At 37.8% G+C, this 19,751-nt stretch overlaps 1 protein-coding gene across 3 annotated transcripts; it reads left to right on the forward strand.

The window, feature by feature from the left end:
- Positions 1-788: 788 nt before the first annotated feature.
- Positions 789-4,017, forward strand: LOC142611442 (transcription factor bHLH130). Of its 3 annotated transcripts, XM_075783559.1 has the most exons (7): positions 789-1,163; positions 1,251-1,773; positions 2,464-2,801; positions 2,883-3,053; positions 3,245-3,310; positions 3,395-3,463; positions 3,548-4,017. In XM_075783559.1, exons 2-7 carry the CDS (start codon positions 1,302-1,304, stop codon positions 3,617-3,619), a joined length of 1,188 nt encoding a protein of 395 aa, XP_075639674.1. In that variant the 5' UTR covers positions 789-1,163; positions 1,251-1,301; the 3' UTR covers positions 3,620-4,017. The 3 variants fall into 3 exon arrangements, with proteins under 3 accessions (XP_075639674.1, XP_075639673.1, XP_075639675.1); XM_075783558.1 differs by having other exon boundaries at positions 850-1,773; XM_075783560.1 differs by having other exon boundaries at positions 850-1,773; positions 3,593-4,017.
- The last annotated feature ends 15,734 nt before the right edge of the window (positions 4,018-19,751 follow it).

A 19,751-nucleotide genomic window follows, 5' to 3' on the forward strand; every position in this document is an offset into this window, starting at 1 on the left:
ACTTAACAAGGAGTGAAACTCCATCTCTTTAACAAGTCCAAATTAAACTCAAATTCAAACATTGATGATTTATATAAAAACAAAAATTATAATAGGACTTAAAAAAAAAAAAAAACTGATGTTAATAATCGCGGTAGATAAATCATCTCTATTTTTTTGAAAAAAAATCAAAGATGCAACTTATGTCTTCCAGTTTAAGAAACGATAAATTTTTATTTGGTATGTTATATATAAATTTGTAGAATTTGGTTTGATTTTGAAGTAGAATTTGGTTTGTTGATCTTAATTTTTTACCTTAAATGTTTTTTATTTAAGTTCATGTAATTTTTTGTTTTCTTGTTGAAGGCTATATTTTTTGTTGTTTAATTATTTGTTTGGATTAATTTTATTTAATTATTTTTTTTAGAATGTCTTTTTTTTTTTTTTTGAGGAATAAAAAAGGGGACTCGTGTGTGAATTTGAACCTGAAATGTAGTGAAGCCATCTACCAGTTATACTACACCCTGTTGGTGTTTTAAAATGTCTATTTACCCATTGTTAGATTTTTTTTTTTTTTTAAGTTAATAGTTTTTTCATGCATTTAGAGACTAGTAGTAAATAAGAGAAAGACCTATGTGCCTATGTGGGGTTAGATTGATGGCTTTCTGTACTTCTCCATTGGACGCACTTGCCCAAGAAAGGAGAAGATAAATATTGTCTCTCTATCTCTCCCTCCGTGCGCTATCAACTTCACCAACACCAACACCAACACCAACACCACTCTGTCTCTCTCTCTCTCTCTCTCTCTCTCTAGCTCAAGATCTTCCTTGCTTTCGGTGCTTTGAAAAGCCAATCTAAGGCTGTAGTTAATATTTCTCTGCTTTCACTACAGTAATACCCTCTCTCTCTCTCTAGTTTGATTCTTTTCACTTGGATCTCTATTCTCTCTGTACAAGACAGACCTCAAAGTTCCGTTTAATTACAGCTTATCATATTACCTTCTAGCTATTTTTTTTTTCTTTTTTGGGTGGTTGTTTTTGTTTCTTAGTAGTGAGTAGCTTATGCTTTGGTTAAGCTTTATCTCCCTCAGTTGCTTCCTCCGCAAGATCTTATCCAAGTCTGCGTAGAAATCAAGCTGAAATTTTTCCCAAGAAAGTGAAAGAAAATTCCCCAGAATTTTCCAGGTAAAGCAGTGGCGTATTTGTATAATAGTTGCGTAGCACTAAACAGTGCCATGAGCCTTAACTTCTACTCCACTCGTAACTCTCAAGGGTTGTGAAGAAAGAAGAAGAAGAAGAAACAGAGCAAAACAGGAGCATTCGATGGATTCAAATACCCCCGACAATTATCTCCCCCAACACCAACCCAGTTCTGGGTTATTGCGGTTTCGCTCTGCGCCGAGCTCGGTCCTTGCTAATTTCATGGAGACAGAGGCCGAGGTGAGTGCTGATTCTGATGCCAACAAGATCAATTTCACAGAGGGCTCTGACTCAGAGAGATTAATATCCAAATTTTTGAATTACGGTACTAGCAATACGGATTCAATAGCTATGAAGCGTGTGAGCTCCAACTCTCACTCCCAGGCCCAACAGCAGGGCTATTCTGCGAGCTTGCCTCCCCATTATCCGAGACAGAGTCTTAGCCCCACTGCTATGGACGATGATGATGGCTCATATGGGTTGGTGGGTTCAATGGCAATGGACCACGACGTGCAATCCAAAACGGGTAATCCAATTATCATTAGGCAAAGTAGCTCGCCTGCTGGTCTTTTCTCCCACCTCTCTGTTCAAAATGGTATTGTTCTTTCACTTCCTTTCCATTCCATGTTATGGCCATGTAAACTAGAAAATGTAAACTTTTTTTTTTTTAATCTAAGAAGCTCATGTCCAATATGAGTTAGGGGAGCAGACAAAAAGGGAAAAAACTTATCTCTGAAATCATTAGTAGTTAGGAGCTAGCTTGAACTTCTGAAGATTTCTTGGCTAGTTGCAGTTTACCTGCAATGAGAGGTGTGGGAAATTTGGTTGAAGGGGATCGTAAAGAAATGGTTTTTCTTCTATAATTATATGCAATCTTATTCGAAAGACGTTTAATTCCCGTGTATCATATGTAGTAAACTAGGTAGAAATTGAATTTTTTTTTTAAATCCAATTTTACTAGCTAACCCCAGGAAAACTAAAACCTCCACTCAGTTGTGAAACACCACTATGCCTACCAGCGTTTAAACTCACTTTTCATCAAAAATTCCTATCCCCTACATACTTGACAACCTTACCTCATTATTATAGGAGGAGGGAGTGGTGGTTGAGAAATAGTTCATTGGCCAAGGATTTCAATTTTTGTGATAGATCCATTTGTAATGCAGCACCAGTTTGAGACATAATTTTGGGGAAATATTCTTTCAAACAATTAAGCTGGGAAGGAGAGTATTTTATCATCGTCAGAAGCTTGAATGATTACTAAAAGTTTCTCAGTATATTGCAGGCTATGCCGTGGTGAAAGGTATTGGAAACTACAGTAGGGTCAATGGTACCAATGGAGATGTAAGTCCATCTATAGACAGATTGAAGAGTCAGCTTAGCTTCTCACCAAGATTCCCTTCTTCACTAGGGATGTTGTCACAAATCTCTGAAATAGGGAGTGAAAACCTTGGAGCAAATAGTCCCGATGATGGAAAGCTCGGTAATGGCAGTGTTGATGCTCAGTTTTATGGCCCTGGAGTCCCATACAGTTCTTGGAATGATCCATCACATTTTACAGAAAATTTTACTGTCATGAAAAGAGAGCAAGATGATGATGGGAAACTATTTTCTGCTAACCAGGTATCAGATTTGCCTTCTAGTTTGAGTCTTCTTGAAATGTTTTGTTTGTACAATTTAATCTGAATTTTTGCATATAATTAGAATGGAGGACTTGGAAATCGGGTTAATATGTTACCGCACCATTTGAGTTTACCGAAGACTTCGTCAGAGATGGTTGCCATGGAGAAGTTCCTGCAATTTCGAGATTCTGTCCCTTGTAAAATAAGAGCAAAGCGTGGTTGTGCTACTCATCCTCGAAGCATTGCAGAAAGGGTAAAATTTTCACCTTAGTTATATGATTTTTCTAATTATTGATCTTTTGCTTAAATTTAAAAAAAAAAAAATATATATATATATATATATATATATATATATTTCAGAATATGATATATTTGTAGTTTTGATTTGTGGAGTCCATGAGGTGAACTATAGAAGGGTAATTGTAAAGAGTATATTACTTTCAGGTAAGAAGAACCCGGATCAGTGAACGAATGAGGAAATTGCAAGAGCTTGTCCCAAACATGGACAAGGTAGAAATTTTCTATCTTTATTTAGTGTCAATTATCTATTTCTCCTTGAGAAGTCAAGAATTTTTTATTTTTTTCTTCCTGCAGCAAACTAATACAGCAGACATGTTGGACTTGGCTGTTGAATACATCAAAGATCTTCAGAAACAATTCAAGGTATGGAAAGAGAATTTGAACTAGAATTCCTCATGTCTTGCCAAATAATCTGTCTTCCTTTCATGAATTTATGTATTTTTGCAGACTCTTAGTGATAATAAAGCCAACTGCAAGTGTTTAAGTATGCAGAATCCAGTCCAAAATCAAATTGCTTGAGTTGCTGCTGTACAGAAAATAAGAGAGTGACGAAAAAATGAATGGTACCAGATCATATTTCATTTATGTACTGAGCAATAAGTGGAGGGAGCTTAAAATAATTTCGTTTCAGTTGGTGTGACATAGAAAGTTGGTAGAGTTTTCACCACAAGATTCAGGTCCTTTAAGCCAACAAGGCTTCCAATTACAGAATATATGAAATAATGAGAGAAGTTGTATAGGATATGTAAAAATAGTGCAATCCTAGTTTTATTTGGTATATCTTGTTTTTCTTAATCATTCTTATTAGTTTGAGAAGTGAAAAGTTGGCATTCCTAACATGAAAAATAGAAGTTTTTCATTTGGTGCTGGCTTTGATTGTTCTTATTCGGATGGGTGCTAGTTGGTTTAATTGGTAATGTCCCATCTTAAAAATATGTGATCTAAGATTGAATTTCGTCTACGCCAGAAGAAGAGGGATTTAAGGGAAGAAAAATTGGTTACCTCTTGTTGTGTAGTTTATAGCTTTAATGGAATCCCGTGAACCAAAAAAAAAATTTCAAGCCAACCGTACCACACGTTACTTTTGAAGTTTGATCAGTGAAAGCCAACTTTTTTTATTTATTTTTAGAATCAATACCAAAAGGTTTATTAACTATGGCTGTGAAAATCAGTCTGAAGTATATCTGCAATCTTTGGTGGTACATTTTCCATCCAAACTTGTAAAGAAGAAAAAGAAATTGGTCGTCTCACAACCGAGTGACCTACATGCAGGAGAAAACTGGTTTTGTATCTCATACAAAACACATAGCGGAAGCAACAAACAATGATCTATCATGATTGTAACATGCACTATGTAAATTTCAGAATTTAAGAACAAGATAGCGTACCTTGGTGTGGAGAAATTCAAAACAAATATTAGAAGCACTTGGGAACTATTTTAATCTTCACTCCAATTCCACTTTACGCCCAAGATGTGTGGTCTCTCAATCAGTTTTCAAAGGGAGAATGAAAGTGTGTCTCACATTCTCTCACACATCGTTTTTTATTTCTTTTCTAATCTTTTCTAATAAAAATTCTGTATGTTTCTCCCTTTATAACTAACTGATTATCTAATTGGGTTGGCCTATTGGGCCTTTTCAATTGGGTTTTAGTGTGTGGCTTGGAGTGGGACCAAAAAGGGACCAATAAGACACTAGCTCCAATGGGCCTTGGGCTTTTCCGTCAACTCTTGACAAGTCCAAAGTTACTATTAATTATATTTAATACCATTATATAAATATAATTGCACTCTAGGCCTTATTAATAAATTATATCCCAAGACTTTATTATGCATGCAACCCCTTCATTAAAATATTCGTAGTAATCCAAAGTCATGAATATAGACTGCCACTTTGAAGATTACTACATCTTAATCCTTGAGTACCCGGTTTAATCTTTATGTTATTCGTCATATATTTATGAAATCTAATTTCATAAATATATACTTTAGTAACTCCTTACTAAAGTGGTTGGGCCCAACACTCTGAATAACTAAATCCATTAAACTTATCTCAAGGGAATATTTTGTATCTCCATTAAGAGACTAAGAATTCCATCTTGAGAATATATGTTCCATCAACACTAAATGCGGATGCCCAACATACTGAGGTTTTGACCGTAACTAATAGATCTCACTCCTGATATATCAAAGCAACCTACATCTCATGATCAAGTTCATTATTCTCTCAGGATTTAGAGTTGATGTAAATAGAAGTCGTGAGATTTATTATTCATTTGACAGTCGTTAGGAGAATAATAAATCTCACAGCGGTCCAATTTAATATGTCTTAACTCTTAAAACATATCAATATACCAACTAGAAGTCTCCACTTCCATGATCAAGACAAATCATCTTAGTTGATATGTTATAGTCTTTGCAGATGAAACGCCCAATTTCATCACCGACTACGAACTAAACTTCTGAGTTTACAAAGAGCTTGTGATTTATATCTTCTGTGACTTTTCACATAAATCACATATAATGCATCTCATGAACTATGATAATGTCTTAGTTCATTTATAGATAGTCTCATATAATTAAACAATTTAATTATTAAATACATGCCAATAAATTGGATTTTAGGGCATAAACCCCAACACTACAGTATTACAGTGCATCCGCACATGAGAATATGATAGGATGGAGTAGGATGGAGAAATGAGAGGCTAAATATCGTATTTCGTTTACAATATGACCAAATTGTAAAAGACTGAGAGTTTGCGTTTAGAGCATTTATCAGAACCTGTGAGTCACCCTCTAAAACTCCCTTATTGAGACATGTTTGAAGTGCCAACTCCATTGCACATCTTGCTGCCAAAGCCTCCACTTCTATGGCTGTAGTGGGTAGGGGGATTCGTTGTGACACAGACATCATAACCTGCCCCTAACTGTTGCTGATTATCGCCCTAATTCCAGCATAATTCTCTGCCTTGAAGAGTGCCCCATCGAAATTAATTTTGTATTGCAGGTGCTCTGGTGGCTGCCAGTGAGTTGGAGGTCTCCCCATAAGTAATACCATGGAGGTATTATGCAGCGAAAAGTCTCGCAGTTTGCTGCGAGCTTGTTGTATGAGTTGTGCGAGAGTGTCACAGCTCTTGCCCAACCTTAAAAGTATAAGATGTTTGTCAAAGCTCCATGGTTCGGTACGAAGGACTCGAACTAGGTCTGCTTGGCTGTCAAAGGTGAAGGGGACCACATGATCACTCTCCTTTGTCACCTTAAAGCCATTTTTCATTCTCCATAGGGGTGTGAATGTTTTTGCAATGGCCTCAATATTTAAAGCTCGTTTGGTGAGAAACTTTGCAGCGAGAACAAAATTAGTCGTCGCGTCCTCTTCTGTAATGCTAAGGTGTGAACCTTCAACATCCGAGAAGGTAAGGCAGCTCCAAGATTTTGCCAAATCCTCCATCGAATAGAAACAAAAACCTATAACGAACTAGAAAGTGTTTCCCCTATCCCAAAAGAAAAGGAAAACCACAAAATCTTGAAGGTAAACTTGTTACCTCAAAGTACAAAATCACCTTCAAAGAAAGGATAGCTATTCTACAACCTAGGAGAAGATGGAGAGGAGCCACCTTTTGCTAGCGAAGAGAAACATTATTGTTAGTGCTTAGTATGGTACTAAAAAAAAAAAAATGTTGCACTAGTGAAAGCCAACCTTATTTATCTTCAGTGCTTAATAACACTATTTGACATGTTCATATATTATAGTCCTTTCTGAATTTTACCTCGTCACGCTTGATAATTTTCTTCTTCTTTAGGTTGAGAGAAAGTTGGGTGTCCCGATGAATAATTTAGAGATGTCTTCAATAATAAACCTTATCCAAAAGACCGCCTATTAGTCGTGCGGGGCAAAGTCAATTATATTGTTGAGAAAACCAATCTTATTTATGACCTAATCAACTTAGATGACCTCTCAGCGTTTGTCTTTCTTCCTTATTTATTTATTTAAAGTTTTTCCTTATCTTAGTAATCTGAACTACATATTGTTTCCATTTTTGAGAGGATACCCTGAATGAATGTCATATGATAACAATTATTTAACTAATCCACAGTTTCTTTTTCTTTTTTCGATTCTAGCAAGGGAAAAAGTTAGTAAGGGGCCCCTCTTTGACCAAGGATGTCGTGCCCCCCCCCCCCCCGTTAGAATCTCTCTCTCTCTCTCTCTCTCTCTCTCTCTCTATATATATATATATATATATATAAATATTATAAAATTTTAGAATTTGGATCTAATAAGATTCTTCTTGGCCCCTAACATAATCCTGGGCTCTCTTAAAAAAATAGAAAATTAGTCCAAATAACAACAAAAAGCTAGTCCAAACAACTGCAACGACATCAAAATTTAGACCCCAAAAAATAAAATCCTCAAAAATTATAATTTCTAGTGTGTAGTACACAGGCACAATTATTTTTATGTCATAATGAGAACTTATAATTATAAGAACAAAATTTAGATATAGTTTCTCATGTGCAATGTTAGGTTCCTCAATTAAATTCCAATGCATGTCACCAATACAACACAAGTAATATGTTTTTTAAGGAGAATTAAATTCAATCCATTATGTGTTTGAATTTAATTGAAGAATCTAGTATACTATATTCAGGTTTTGGTTAAAAGCAGTGAAATATAAAATGGAAACCCCCAACAGCTGTGGTGTTGAAGACTAACTTTGATGGGGCAATGTTTGCAGACTCTAATCAAGCCAGAGTTAGAGTAGTAATCCAAAATGAGTAGTGATAGGTCATGGCGGCGTTTTCCATAAAAAACACAAAACCACCATCGAGTGAAATCCTGGAGATGTTGGCAGCACGTAGGGCAGTTCAATTTGCCTTAGAACTTGGTTTTGAGCACTTTGTGTTTGAAGGTGATTCCGAGGTCATTATCAAGGCTTTGGTAGATGGTAATTTTTCCCTTGCTAGCATAGGACACCTTGTAAAAGACATTATGTCTATTTCAAGTTTACTACAAACCCAATCCTTCTCTTATGTAAGGAGGCAGAACAACGTTGTGGCCTATGCCTTAGCTTTGAGAGTTAGGCTTTTTTTTTTTTTTTTTTTCCTTTATTGGTCTGGATGGAGGATGTTCCAACAAACATTAATAAATTGTATCTACTAATATACCAGTTAATTAATAAATTGTTGAAAAAAGAGGTTTTGGTTAATTTATAATTAGAAAGTGCCAGTGGGTGAGTTAGAATCATTATTATTATTTTATATATAAAAAATAGCTTAAATTTATGTTTTTATTATTTATTTGTCTTATCTATTTCTCCCAAATTTGTTTTTGTTAGGTCTGTGATCTATGACTTTGTGCATGAGCACTATGGCATTGTTAATAGGCTTCTAAATAGACTTCCTCATATTGTTTTTGTAGAGACACAATTTTGTGCCTAAGCCCAAAGGAAGAAAGGGGCTAGGCCCAAAGAGCCCAATACAATGAATTTGTAGAGAGTGGATCAGAAAACTAGGTTCTAATGAGTTTAAACAACAATCGTAGTGGGTTAAGATCACAATAGAATAAAGATGAACTGAATTTGGCTAAAGAAAATCGTCCTCGGACACAATTTGAGGTGGGTGGTTCTTATATTTTTCTCTTTTGGGACTGATTACAAATATTCTTCTTCACACCACAGTGTTTTCTCTCTTTTTCTCCGATGCCCTCTTCTTTGGATCTTTCCACTATTTTATACTATCTTCCTCCTCTATCTCTACCCTCCACGTGTAGATTAGACTGCTGGTGTTGATCCTTGTCACATTAGCACCTTCCTGAAGTCTTTGGGAGTAGCTGTAAGGCTAAAAAACCACTGTTTAGCTATCACTTCCTCATTGATGCGACTAGAGAGTTAGCTACAGAGCATTTAATGTGGTGGTAGCAGCTTTCTCTTAGTTATTTCATAACTTTCTTTTCTCCTGTATTCTCACGATGTATGTTCTTATCAACAAAATCTCTTGGAATGTTGCTTCTGGGTGGCAGATCGTATCTTCTGGCCTCTGCTTCATTCAGCCAAGGAGATATCTCTCATCGGACCCCCTCCTTGGACCATCGTAACTTGAACTCTATCTTCATTCATCAACGCTAACCTTCCTAACAATATTTACCCTGTCCTCGAACAATTAAGTATCCTCGAATCGGGCCTCTGACCCAATATACACTACTGGGCCTATTCTCCCCGCAATAGCCCCTCGAAATCCTCCGTTTTAGCTCCTCATGAAGAAAATGGGGATTTTGATACTACCCCAAATATCCTATTCTCATCATATATTAGTCTTGTTTATGTAGGTACCTTTTTAACTACCCAACGGATGCTCCTGTTGCTTTGGCATCCGAGACGCGCCTTCATTAAATTTCTGCAGCTCCATGCTCCCCATATTCTACGATGTGATATAGATCCAACGGCCAAGGATTTTCTTGGACTTCGGGCGGGAATTTTCTTGCTTATCTCCCTCCTTGATACAAATATCAGTTAAACCCTTCCTTTCCTTCATTTTTGCACTCATAAATATCAAGAGCTAGTCCAAGGAGAGTTTCTTTGCACTCATAAGTCTTTTCCTCCCTTTCTACTTACTTTTATTTCTACTTTTCTTTATACAATCCTCTTTACTCCTCGGCACCCTCAATTTCCCTCCACCATCCTGGTATCTTCATCCTTCTTTCACATATGGGTAGATTCTCTTACTTGGTAGACTCCGCGGAGAATATAGAGAGCTTTAAAGCTCAATATAGAATCCCGCCAGGAGTCTCCATTAGGTATTATAAGCAAGGGGATTGGCTCATTCAAAGGCAAAAGGGAGAAGTGGTAATCCTGATAATTGCCTTTATAGAAGGAGGGATGAAAATTCCTATGGGTATGATCACTAGGGATTACCTTAGGGCTCACAGATTAGCTCCTACCCAATGTGCCCCAAACATGTTTAGAATTTTGGGTAGCGTAGATGCTCTTAATGAGAAAATGGGCGTAGGTCTTACCCATCACGATGTCAATTGGGTCTATAACCTTCACCACTTAAAAGGGCAGGGATACTACCTAAAAACTAGGTACCCCGAGTTTAGACTCATTTCTTGCCTCCCTAAATCCAACAAAGGGATGAATAAAGACTTTCTTATCGTCTCTAAGGAGTGGCACGATGGCCTCCCCTATCCGACGTGAGAGGGGAAACCAGGTGGGGGTGTAGGTTTAGATTTTCTGTTTCTAATTCGTCTTTTGTTTTTCTTTGCCATACTATGTATCCATCTTTCCTTGTGTGTGCTGTTCTATTACTGACACTTTTTTGTTTTCTTAATGGTTTCACAGATAAGCATGCCGCCGAACCGAACCTAAGCCTCGTCAAGAAGCAAAGTCTAGACCGAATATTTTAAGCCGAGGTGTTTGTCCACACAGACAGTTAACTACAAGCGGCGCACTTGATCCTTGGCTACACCCCGCTCTCATTCGGCTTCCAAGCACCAAAGAATGTGATAAAGGTGAAGGACCTGTGCCTTCCCTTAATCAATGTCACCGTCCCTAGTTTCCTCAACCCAGGTCCGGGATCATAAGGTGTATTGAAGGTAGAACCACTCCTTCAATACAAGGCCGAGGACGAAGCAACACCCTCACAGCCAGCCACTTCAAAGGGAGAAAAAGAAGAAGAAGAAGAAAAAGAAATAGAAGTGGTTGAAGTGACTAACTCTAAGGACGAGTTCACCATCTTTGACTAGCCTCAATCTTCAGAGCCTCAGATCTACGACCCTTGTCACCTCCCCTTGGCTCAAGTAAGCAGCATCCAAGAAGACACAAAAATTCCTGAAGCGATGGGGATTCAGTGCAAACCCAGGGTTAGGCTGATGGAAATGATGAAGTCCTAAGTTGGGGGTAAGGTGCCCGAGGTTGTCGGCCAAGCTAAACCCTCTCCCCACGTCGTATGATCCTCAGCAGGAAGCTGCAGACAAGAGGAGAAAAAGGGAACAGAGGGGGAAGGATGTGGTAGAAGAAAGTCAGGCTATTCCCTCCAAGGAGGATGAGCCCTAAAAAGGGGTCAAGGTAGCCAAGACTACCCAGACAAGGTCCCTGAGTGATGGGGCGCCTGGTGATAGAGGGCGCGATCTTCGCACTAGGTTTCCAATCTGGAACCCTCCCTTGGTGCTAGACGGGTCTCCTTTCCCTGCAAACTCCTCAATCAGGGACTGTCAGCACGGAAAGGCTGGGTATATGGCAGACGCTCTATAACAAGCTCTACTTCTACCTAACGATATGACCGAACTACGAACTCTCAAGAAACACAAGGTGTTTCTAAATCTGAAGCGAGACCTGGCCCTAGTAAGTCATTCAAGCTAAACCTATTTATTCATTTGCTCACTTTTTTCATTATTATTTATATTTCATTTTACTTCTGCCTTTACTTACTCGCTAAATTCTCTTTGTAGGTTGTCTAAGCTGCTTTCAAGGCCGAAGAGTTGGTGGATTATTCTCACCGATAGTATAAGGATGAGGAGAGCAAGCAAATTGCTGCTATTGAGGCTTTCAACGTGGCCGAGAAGAGGGCAAAAAAGCTGAACCCCCAACTCATTGAGGCCAAGAGGGATAGGAAAAGCGCCGAGGCGGCAATGGAGGGGGCGGAGAGACAGGGTAAGACACAGCGCAAACAGCTCCGCCAGACTGAGAGTGACCATGCTGCTGCCAGGGAGCAAATCAAGCAACTAAAGAAAAGGCTAGATGAGGCTGAGAAAGCCAAGGACCAGGCTGAACAAGATGACTACAATATGGGGGTAGCTGAGATTGAAGAGGCCTTTAGGTCTGAGGTTACGGGGGTGTGTGGAATATACTGCCTCCAGTTGTTGAACGAGGCCCTCAACCAGGTAGGGGTTGAGGCCTCCTTTACACTTAGGAGGGCAGAAAACGTATACCATCCCCTTGAAATTAGGGCACCAAGCTCCTCAGCCTTTTAAAAGTATACAGTCCCCAACGTTACAAGCCCTATTGAAGAGGTTTTGACCAAAGACCCTCCTCCTCCCAACAGTCCTCAAAAAGGGGCAGAGTAAACTGGCACACTTGACAAGGAGCAAGAAGCCCCCAAGGAAGCCCCCTTCGAGATGACAAAGCCCTCAGATGCACCCAAGGATTCTTCCAAAGGGGGGTGGTTTCTTAGAGCCATGAGCTGACCCTGGTAACCCTCCTCATCCCTGCCAAGGAAGATCCGAAGGGCAAGGGTGTGGCATCCTCAACAACAGCAACCACTCAGCCTACTAAGACTCCCAAGGACAAGCTTGTAATAAAGATGAAGCCATGAGTTGTCCTTCTTTTGTTTTTTGAACTGTTTTTTTTTTTCTTAAATTTGTAATACAAGCAGTGTTGAAAAATCTGGTTTTGTATCTCATACAAAACACACAGAGGAAGCAACAAATATAGATCTATTTCATTCATGATTAATAACATGCACTATGTAAATTTCAGAATTTAAGAACAAGATAGCGTACCTTGGAGTGATGAAATTCAAAACAAAAGATTATAAGTACTTGGGAACACTTTTAATTTTCACTCCAATTCTACTTTACACCCAAGAAGTGTGGTCTTTCAATCAGTTTCCAAAAGAGAATAATTGAGTGGCTTCACTCACACATACACACCATTTCACAATGATGTCTCTCTTTTTTCAATAAAAATTCTGTATGTTTTTTCCTTTATAACTAACTGATTATCTAATTGGGCTGGCCTATTGAGCCTTTTCAATTGGGGTTTAGTGTGTGGCTTGGAGTGGGACCAATAAGACACTAGCTCCAACGGGCCTTGGGATTTTCTATCAACTCTTGACAAGTCCAAAGTTACCATTAATTATATTTAATACCACTATATAAATATAATTACACTCTAGGCCTTATCAATAAATTATATCCCAAGACTTTCTTATACATGCAACCCCTTTATAAAATATTCGTAGTAATGCAAAGTCATGAATGTAGACTACCACTTTGAAGATTACTACATCTTTATCTTTGAGTACCCGGTTTAATTCTTTAAGTTATTCATCATATATTTATGAAATCCAATTTCATAAATATATACTTTAGTAACTCCTTATAAAAGTGGTTAGGCCTAACACTCTGAATAACCAAACTCATTAAACTTATCTCAATGGAATATTTTATATCTCCGTTAAGAGATTATGAATTCCATCTTGAGAATATATGTTCCATCAACACTAAATGTGGCTACCCAACATACTGAGGTTTTGATCGTGACTTTAAATCTCACTCCTAATATAGCAAAGCAACCTATACCTTATGATCAGGTCCATTAGTCTCTCAGGATTAAGAGTTCATGCAAATAGAAGTCGTGAGATTTATTATTCATTTGACAGTCGTTAGGAAAATAATAAATCTCATAGCGGTCCAGTTTAATATGTCTTAACTCTTAAAACATATCAACATATCAACTAGAAGTCTCCACTTCCATGATCAAGACAAATCATCTTAGTTGATACGTTATAGTCTTTGCAAATGAAATGCCCAATTTCATTACCGACAACGAACTATAATTCTGAGTTTGCAACGAACTTGTGATTTATATCTTCTGTGACTTTTCACATAAATCACATACTATGCATCTCATGGACTATATGATAATGTCCAAATATTCATGTTACCATTATATTAGATAATAATAAAACAACTTTATTTATCATAACATTAAGTCATGCATAATGTCATACATAGCATCATACAATAAGATTTAAGGGCACCTATCTTAACAATCTCTCATTTGCTCTAAAAACTATTGTGCACTAATCTAACTCCCATTCCCTCCAAATGTGACTCAAAAGTCCTTTGGGGGCAAGGTTTTGGTAAAGGGATCCACTAGATTACTTGCACTATCAATCTTTGCTACTTCTACATCTCCTTGAGCAATAAGGTCTTGAATAATGTGGTACTTTATCTCAATGTGCTTTCCTTTCTTGTGATAGGAACTTGCTCCATTCTCACAACACCAAGATCAGAAAGGAATTTTTTGAGACAAACAGCTTCTTTTGCTGCCTCACAAGCAGTAATATATTCAACTTCCATGGTGGAGTCTGCAATACAAGATTGTCTAACACTCCTCCAACTTATGGCTTCACCTCCAAAGGTGAACACACAACCTAAAGTGGACATTCTGAAATCAAGATCTGACTGAAAACCTGAATCTATATAACTAATGGGAATCAAATCCTCACTATGGTAAACAAGCATATAATCTCTCGATCTCCATAGATACTTGAGAATATGTTTTACAGCTTGCCAATGTTTAAATCCTAGATTTGATTGATATCGGCTGACCATGCCAACTAAATAACAAATATTTGGTCTAGTACATAGCATGGCATACATGAGACTTCCCACTGCAGAAGCATAAGGAACTTATCTCATGGTATTTTCTTCCTCAAGAGTCTTAGGCCTTTGGTCATTAGACAGAGGAACTCCATGTCTAAAAGGTAGTAATCATTTCTTGGAGTTTTGCATGATAAACCGTTCTAAAACCTTATCTATATACCCAGTTTATGATAAACCTAACATCTTATTCTTGCGATCTCGCCAAAGCTTGATCCTTAGAATTAAGTTAGCTTCACCCAAGTCCTTCATTTGAAATTGGCTTGACGATCAAACCTTTACGGATGACATTACCCCCACATCATTTCCAATGAGTAGAATATCATCAACATAAAGCACTAGGAACATTACTACTTTGTCTCAATGTCTTTTGTACACACATGGTTCATCAAGATTTTGTTCAAAACCAAATGATTTGATTGCTTGATCAAATCTGATGTTCCATGACCTAGATGCTTGCGTAAGTCCATAAATGGACCTTTTCAACTTGCATACCATATGTTATTGGTTCTTTGCTATGAAACCTTCCGGTTGCATCATGTAGATCTCTTCTTCAAGATTGCCATTAAGAAATACAGTCTTGACATCCATTTGCCAAATCTCATAATCATATTGAGCAGCAATGGATAAGAGAATTCTGATAGATTTAAGTATGGCTACTAGCGAAAAAGTTTCATCATAGTCAATACCTTCTTTTTGTGTATACCCTTTTGCCACTAGTCTTGCTGTAAAGGTTTCAACCTTTCCATCTATCCCTCTCTTCCTCTTGTAAACCCATTTGTAACCAACATGTTTAATGCTGTTAGGTGCCTTTACAAGATCCCGTACTTGATTGAAATACATAGAATCCAATTCAGATTTCATAGCTTGGACCCAATGATGTGCATCTATATCATTCATTGCCTTTTCATAAGTGTAGGGATCCGATTCAGCTTTTTCTGGAATAGCTTCATAAGTTTCTCCCAAACCTATAAATCTTATAGGAGGTTGAACAATTCTCCCACTACGACGAGGCACCTGTGTACTTGTCATCTCATGAGTAGTATCTTGTGGTGTATCGAATACAATCACATCATCCCTAGTTTCATCTAAGTGTTTTTCACTTACAGGTTCATTCATTGCAGCCAATACAACTCTACTTTTAGGAGTAAAATTATTTATATAGTCATTTTCCAAAAATTTAGCATTTGTGCTAACAAAAACTTTGTTATCATTTCGACTATAGAATAAATAACCTCTAGTTTCTTTTGGATAACCCAGAAATAAACATACTTCTAATTTTGGTTCCAACTTATCAGGCTTCCCTTTTAGCATATGTGTTAGACAACCCCAAATGTGGAGATATCTCATACTAGGCTTACGCCCACTCTACAATTCCATGGGTGTTTTGGGAACAGATTTTGATGGAACTAAATTCAAAAGATGTATTGCTATGTCTAAGGCATACCCTCAAAAAGAAATTGGTAAAGTTGAGTAACTCATCATGGAGCTAACCATTTTCAAAAGAGTCCTATTCCTTCTCTCTACTACACTAGTTTGTTGAGGAGTTCCAGGTGCAGTCAATTGAGATATAATCCCATTCTGAATTAGGTAATCCTTGAAATCCCCAAGAAGGTATTCGCCACCTCGAGCAAATCGAATGGCCTTTATGCATTTACCCAATTGATTCTCAACTTCAGCCCTAAACTCTTTGAACTTTTCAAAGGCTTCGGACTTCTGTGTGTTGGGGTTTATGCCTTAAAATCCAATTTATTGGCATGTTATAAATAATTAAATTGTTTAATTATATGAGACTATTTATAAATGAACTAATGAGACATTATCTTAGTCCATGAGATGCATTGTATGTGATTTAGTCACAGAAGATGTAAATCACAAGTTCCTTGTAAACTCAAAATGTAGTTCATAGTCGGTGATGAAATTGGGCATATCATCTGTGAAGACTATAACATATCAACTAAGATGATTTATCTTGATCATGGAAATGGAGATTTCTAGTTGGTATGTTGATATGTTTTAAGAGTTAAGACATATTGAACTGGACCGTTGTGAGATTTATTATTCTCCTAACGAATGTCAAATGAATAATAAATCTCACGACTTCTATTTAAATCAACTCTAAATCCTGAGAGAATAATGGACCTGATTATGAGATGTAGGTTGCTTTGATATATCAGGAGTGAGATCTATTAGTCACGATCAAAACCTCAGTATGTTGGACAGCCACATTTAGTGTTGATGGAACATGTATTCTCAAGGTGAAATTCATAGTCTCTTAATGGAGACACAAAATATTCCCTTGAGATAAGTTTAATGGGTTTGGTTATTCAGAGAGTTGGGCCCAACCACTTTAGTAAAGAGTTACTAAAGTATATATCTATGGAATTGGATTTCATAAATATATAATGAATAACTTAAAGGATTAAACCGGGTACTCAAGGATAAGATGTAGTAATTTACAAAGTGGCAGTCTACATTCATGACTTTGTATTACTACGAATATTTTATGAAGGGGTTGCATGTACAATAAAGTCTTAGGATATAATTTATAGATAAGACCTAGAGTGCAACTATATTTATATAGTGGAATTAAATATAGTTAATGGTAACTTTGGACTTGTCAAGAGTTGACAGAAAAGCCCAAGGCCCATTGGAGTTAGTATCTTATTGGTCCCTTTTGGTCCCACTCCAAGCCACACACAAGAGCCCAATTGGAATGGCCCAAAAGGCTAGCCCAATTAGATAATCAGTTATATATAAGGAGAGAAACATACAGAATTTGATTAAGGGTTTTCATGAGAACTTTTCATAAGTGTTTTTCATACAAGGAATGAAATGGTTTGTATGTGAGTGTTGGACACTCTTCTATTCTCTCCTTGGAAATTGATTGAGAGACCACATAGCCAATGGGGTCCAGTTAACCTATAATAACCTGAGGTTAGAAGAAGGATATCCTAAGGAAAATGCATAAAGAAGCATGAAAAATTAGAACTCTTGAACTTACCTCAGAAGTCAACCCAACAAGGTCGACCCTCACTCAAGGAAACTCCCTCAAAATTAGGGCAGTGCTTAGGGTTATGAGGCCATACATAACCACCCACTGCTACAAAAAGAAGCACAAGCCACAAGTTAAATGCAAGATCATGGTTTGCAAGATGGTAGACGCGAGATGACAGTTTTTAAGATAGTACAGTTTGCAAGACTATAAGCTACGAATGAAAATGCGAGAAATGGAAAAGAAAACTTACCTCAAAGAGCTTCTAAGACCCCACAAACTGTCATAAAGTGCCCCAACTGAGAGCGTCGAGGGTGGAGTAAAGGTGAGTGAGACATGCCTGCCCCTAATTGGCCCTCTGTGTCTCTCCAAAGTCTTAAAAGAAGGTCAACCACCTCAAGGACACCATTTGCCCACCATTAGCAAAGAGATAAGCCCCCAACAAGTGAAGAAGGAAAGCCCTAGCCATGCGGACATGCTTCTCTGTAATCTTCTATGGGATAAGCATGTAATCTAATATTAAGTTGAAGTAGTGGATGGTCTCAATAGAGTACTTCCTCCCCAACATGTTGAGACCCAGCTGGATGCCCGACACACCATCCAAGTTGATGATGGCCCCTTCAAAGCTAAGGCCAGTCATGCGGTAGAAATCGTAGGGAATCTTCGCCATCTCCCACTCAGCAATATGAAAGGTGTGGGTAGTATCCCACCACCTCTCAATGAGGCACTGCACCAAAGTGGCACTTGTGTATCTTTTTGGAAGGAGGCCAATGATGGGCTCGAAGCCCGCTTCTTGGATGTAAGCCTTGGTTTCAGAGGCAAAAAGGTTATACCATTCTACCACCTTATTAGTACTTCCCTTCCCAGTATAAGGGGATGATGCCTACAAAAAAGTAAGACAACATTTGATTCTTAAAAATGATGTTTTCAATGCAAGAACAAAGATTAAAAAAAAAAAATACAGTGATATTCAAGTGCAAAAATAACAAAAAGGTGTGTTAGGATTGCATATGGAAGCAAAACAATTGAAAAAGGAGTGAAAATGGGTAGAGTTGGGCTTCTACCAAGCATCTCACGTACACAGGTCAAAGCCCACGTATGCAGACAAGACCCCACATATGTAAGCTTATCCCCATGTACATAGAACCTCAAGAATATACCTGTGTACATAAGGATAGGGCTACATACAAATGAATGTAAGCTACATATGCAGGCCCAAGCCCACGCACCCAGAAGCACAAACAGAAGCAGTTCTTTGACATTTTCAAGCATACATCATCCAAAATCAATCCTAAACATGTTCTTACCCCTCCTAATGTGTCAGGTTTTCATCTAAACCCATACCATAGCAAAACCTAAGCATTTACATGGCCAAAAACACATTAAAACGGATGATCAAAGAGGAACTTGAAAATGAGAAAAGTTTGAAAACTTATAGATTCAGCCATTGGATTCTCTAGCCAGTATGTCAACAATGGAGGCCCCATCAACCTCGTTGCCATACTCTAGTGGGTGAGGTGGAATGCATCAAAAGAAAGGACATAGGAGGCCTTCTTGGACTTGGGTGCCATTGGAGGAGATGAATAGAGTTGGAGAGAAAATGAGAGAATGAGGGAGTTTGAGAGAGTCAACAAGTAAGAGGAAAAGGGAGGAGAATGAGGGTTTTATAGAGAGAAAAAAAAAAGGAGTTCTAGAGAGTGTGAAGAAACGGTTAGTAGTCATTGGAGAAAAAAATGAAAAGGCGGGAACACACCTGATGGCTAAACTACGTGTAGTTTAGGCCTCACTACTAAACTATGTGTAGTTTAGTCATGAACAGTGAAAAAAAAATTCCTTCTTTCAAAAAAGGGAAAACATCTCAAGATTGCTCCAATTAGGCATAAAATCAACAAAGGATTTCCTAATGAGAAGTAAAGGAAGTAAAAGACTCTTCCCCTAATGAAGCACGTACATCCCAAAGCCATTTTCAAGCAGATAACACAAAATCAGGAACATCATCCTTATTGAGGAGGTAAAAGATTCTTCCCCAATGGACCAAGTATACCAAGAACACTATCCCATGAAGGAAGTAAAAGACTCTTCCCCAATGGTTCAAATATATCTAGAACATCATCCCTCTAGAGGAGGCAGAAGATTCTTCACTGATGGACCCCAAGCACATTTAAATAATCCCAGTGAGGAAGTAGATGATTCTTCCCCAAAGTATCCCCAGTGAATCAAGTGATGGAAATATGCATGTGCGCAGCGGAAAAAAACAGATCTACTTCATTCATAA

This window comes from Castanea sativa, chromosome 9 (assembly GCF_040712315.1).
Source record: "Castanea sativa cultivar Marrone di Chiusa Pesio chromosome 9, ASM4071231v1".
NCBI lineage: Eukaryota > Viridiplantae > Streptophyta > Magnoliopsida > Fagales > Fagaceae > Castanea > Castanea sativa.

Excerpts from the sequence above, each read along its gene's own strand:
- LOC142611442 (XM_075783559.1), top strand. The coding sequence starts at position 1,302 with ATGGATTCAAATACCCCCGACAATTATCTCCCCCAACACCAACCCAGT. Across the intron at positions 1,774-2,463 it reads CCACCTCTCTGTTCAAAATG|GCTATGCCGTGGTGAAAGGT; the intron begins GTATTGTTCTTT and ends AGTATATTGCAG. Across the intron at positions 3,311-3,394 it reads TTGTCCCAAACATGGACAAG|CAAACTAATACAGCAGACAT; the intron begins GTAGAAATTTTC and ends TTCTTCCTGCAG.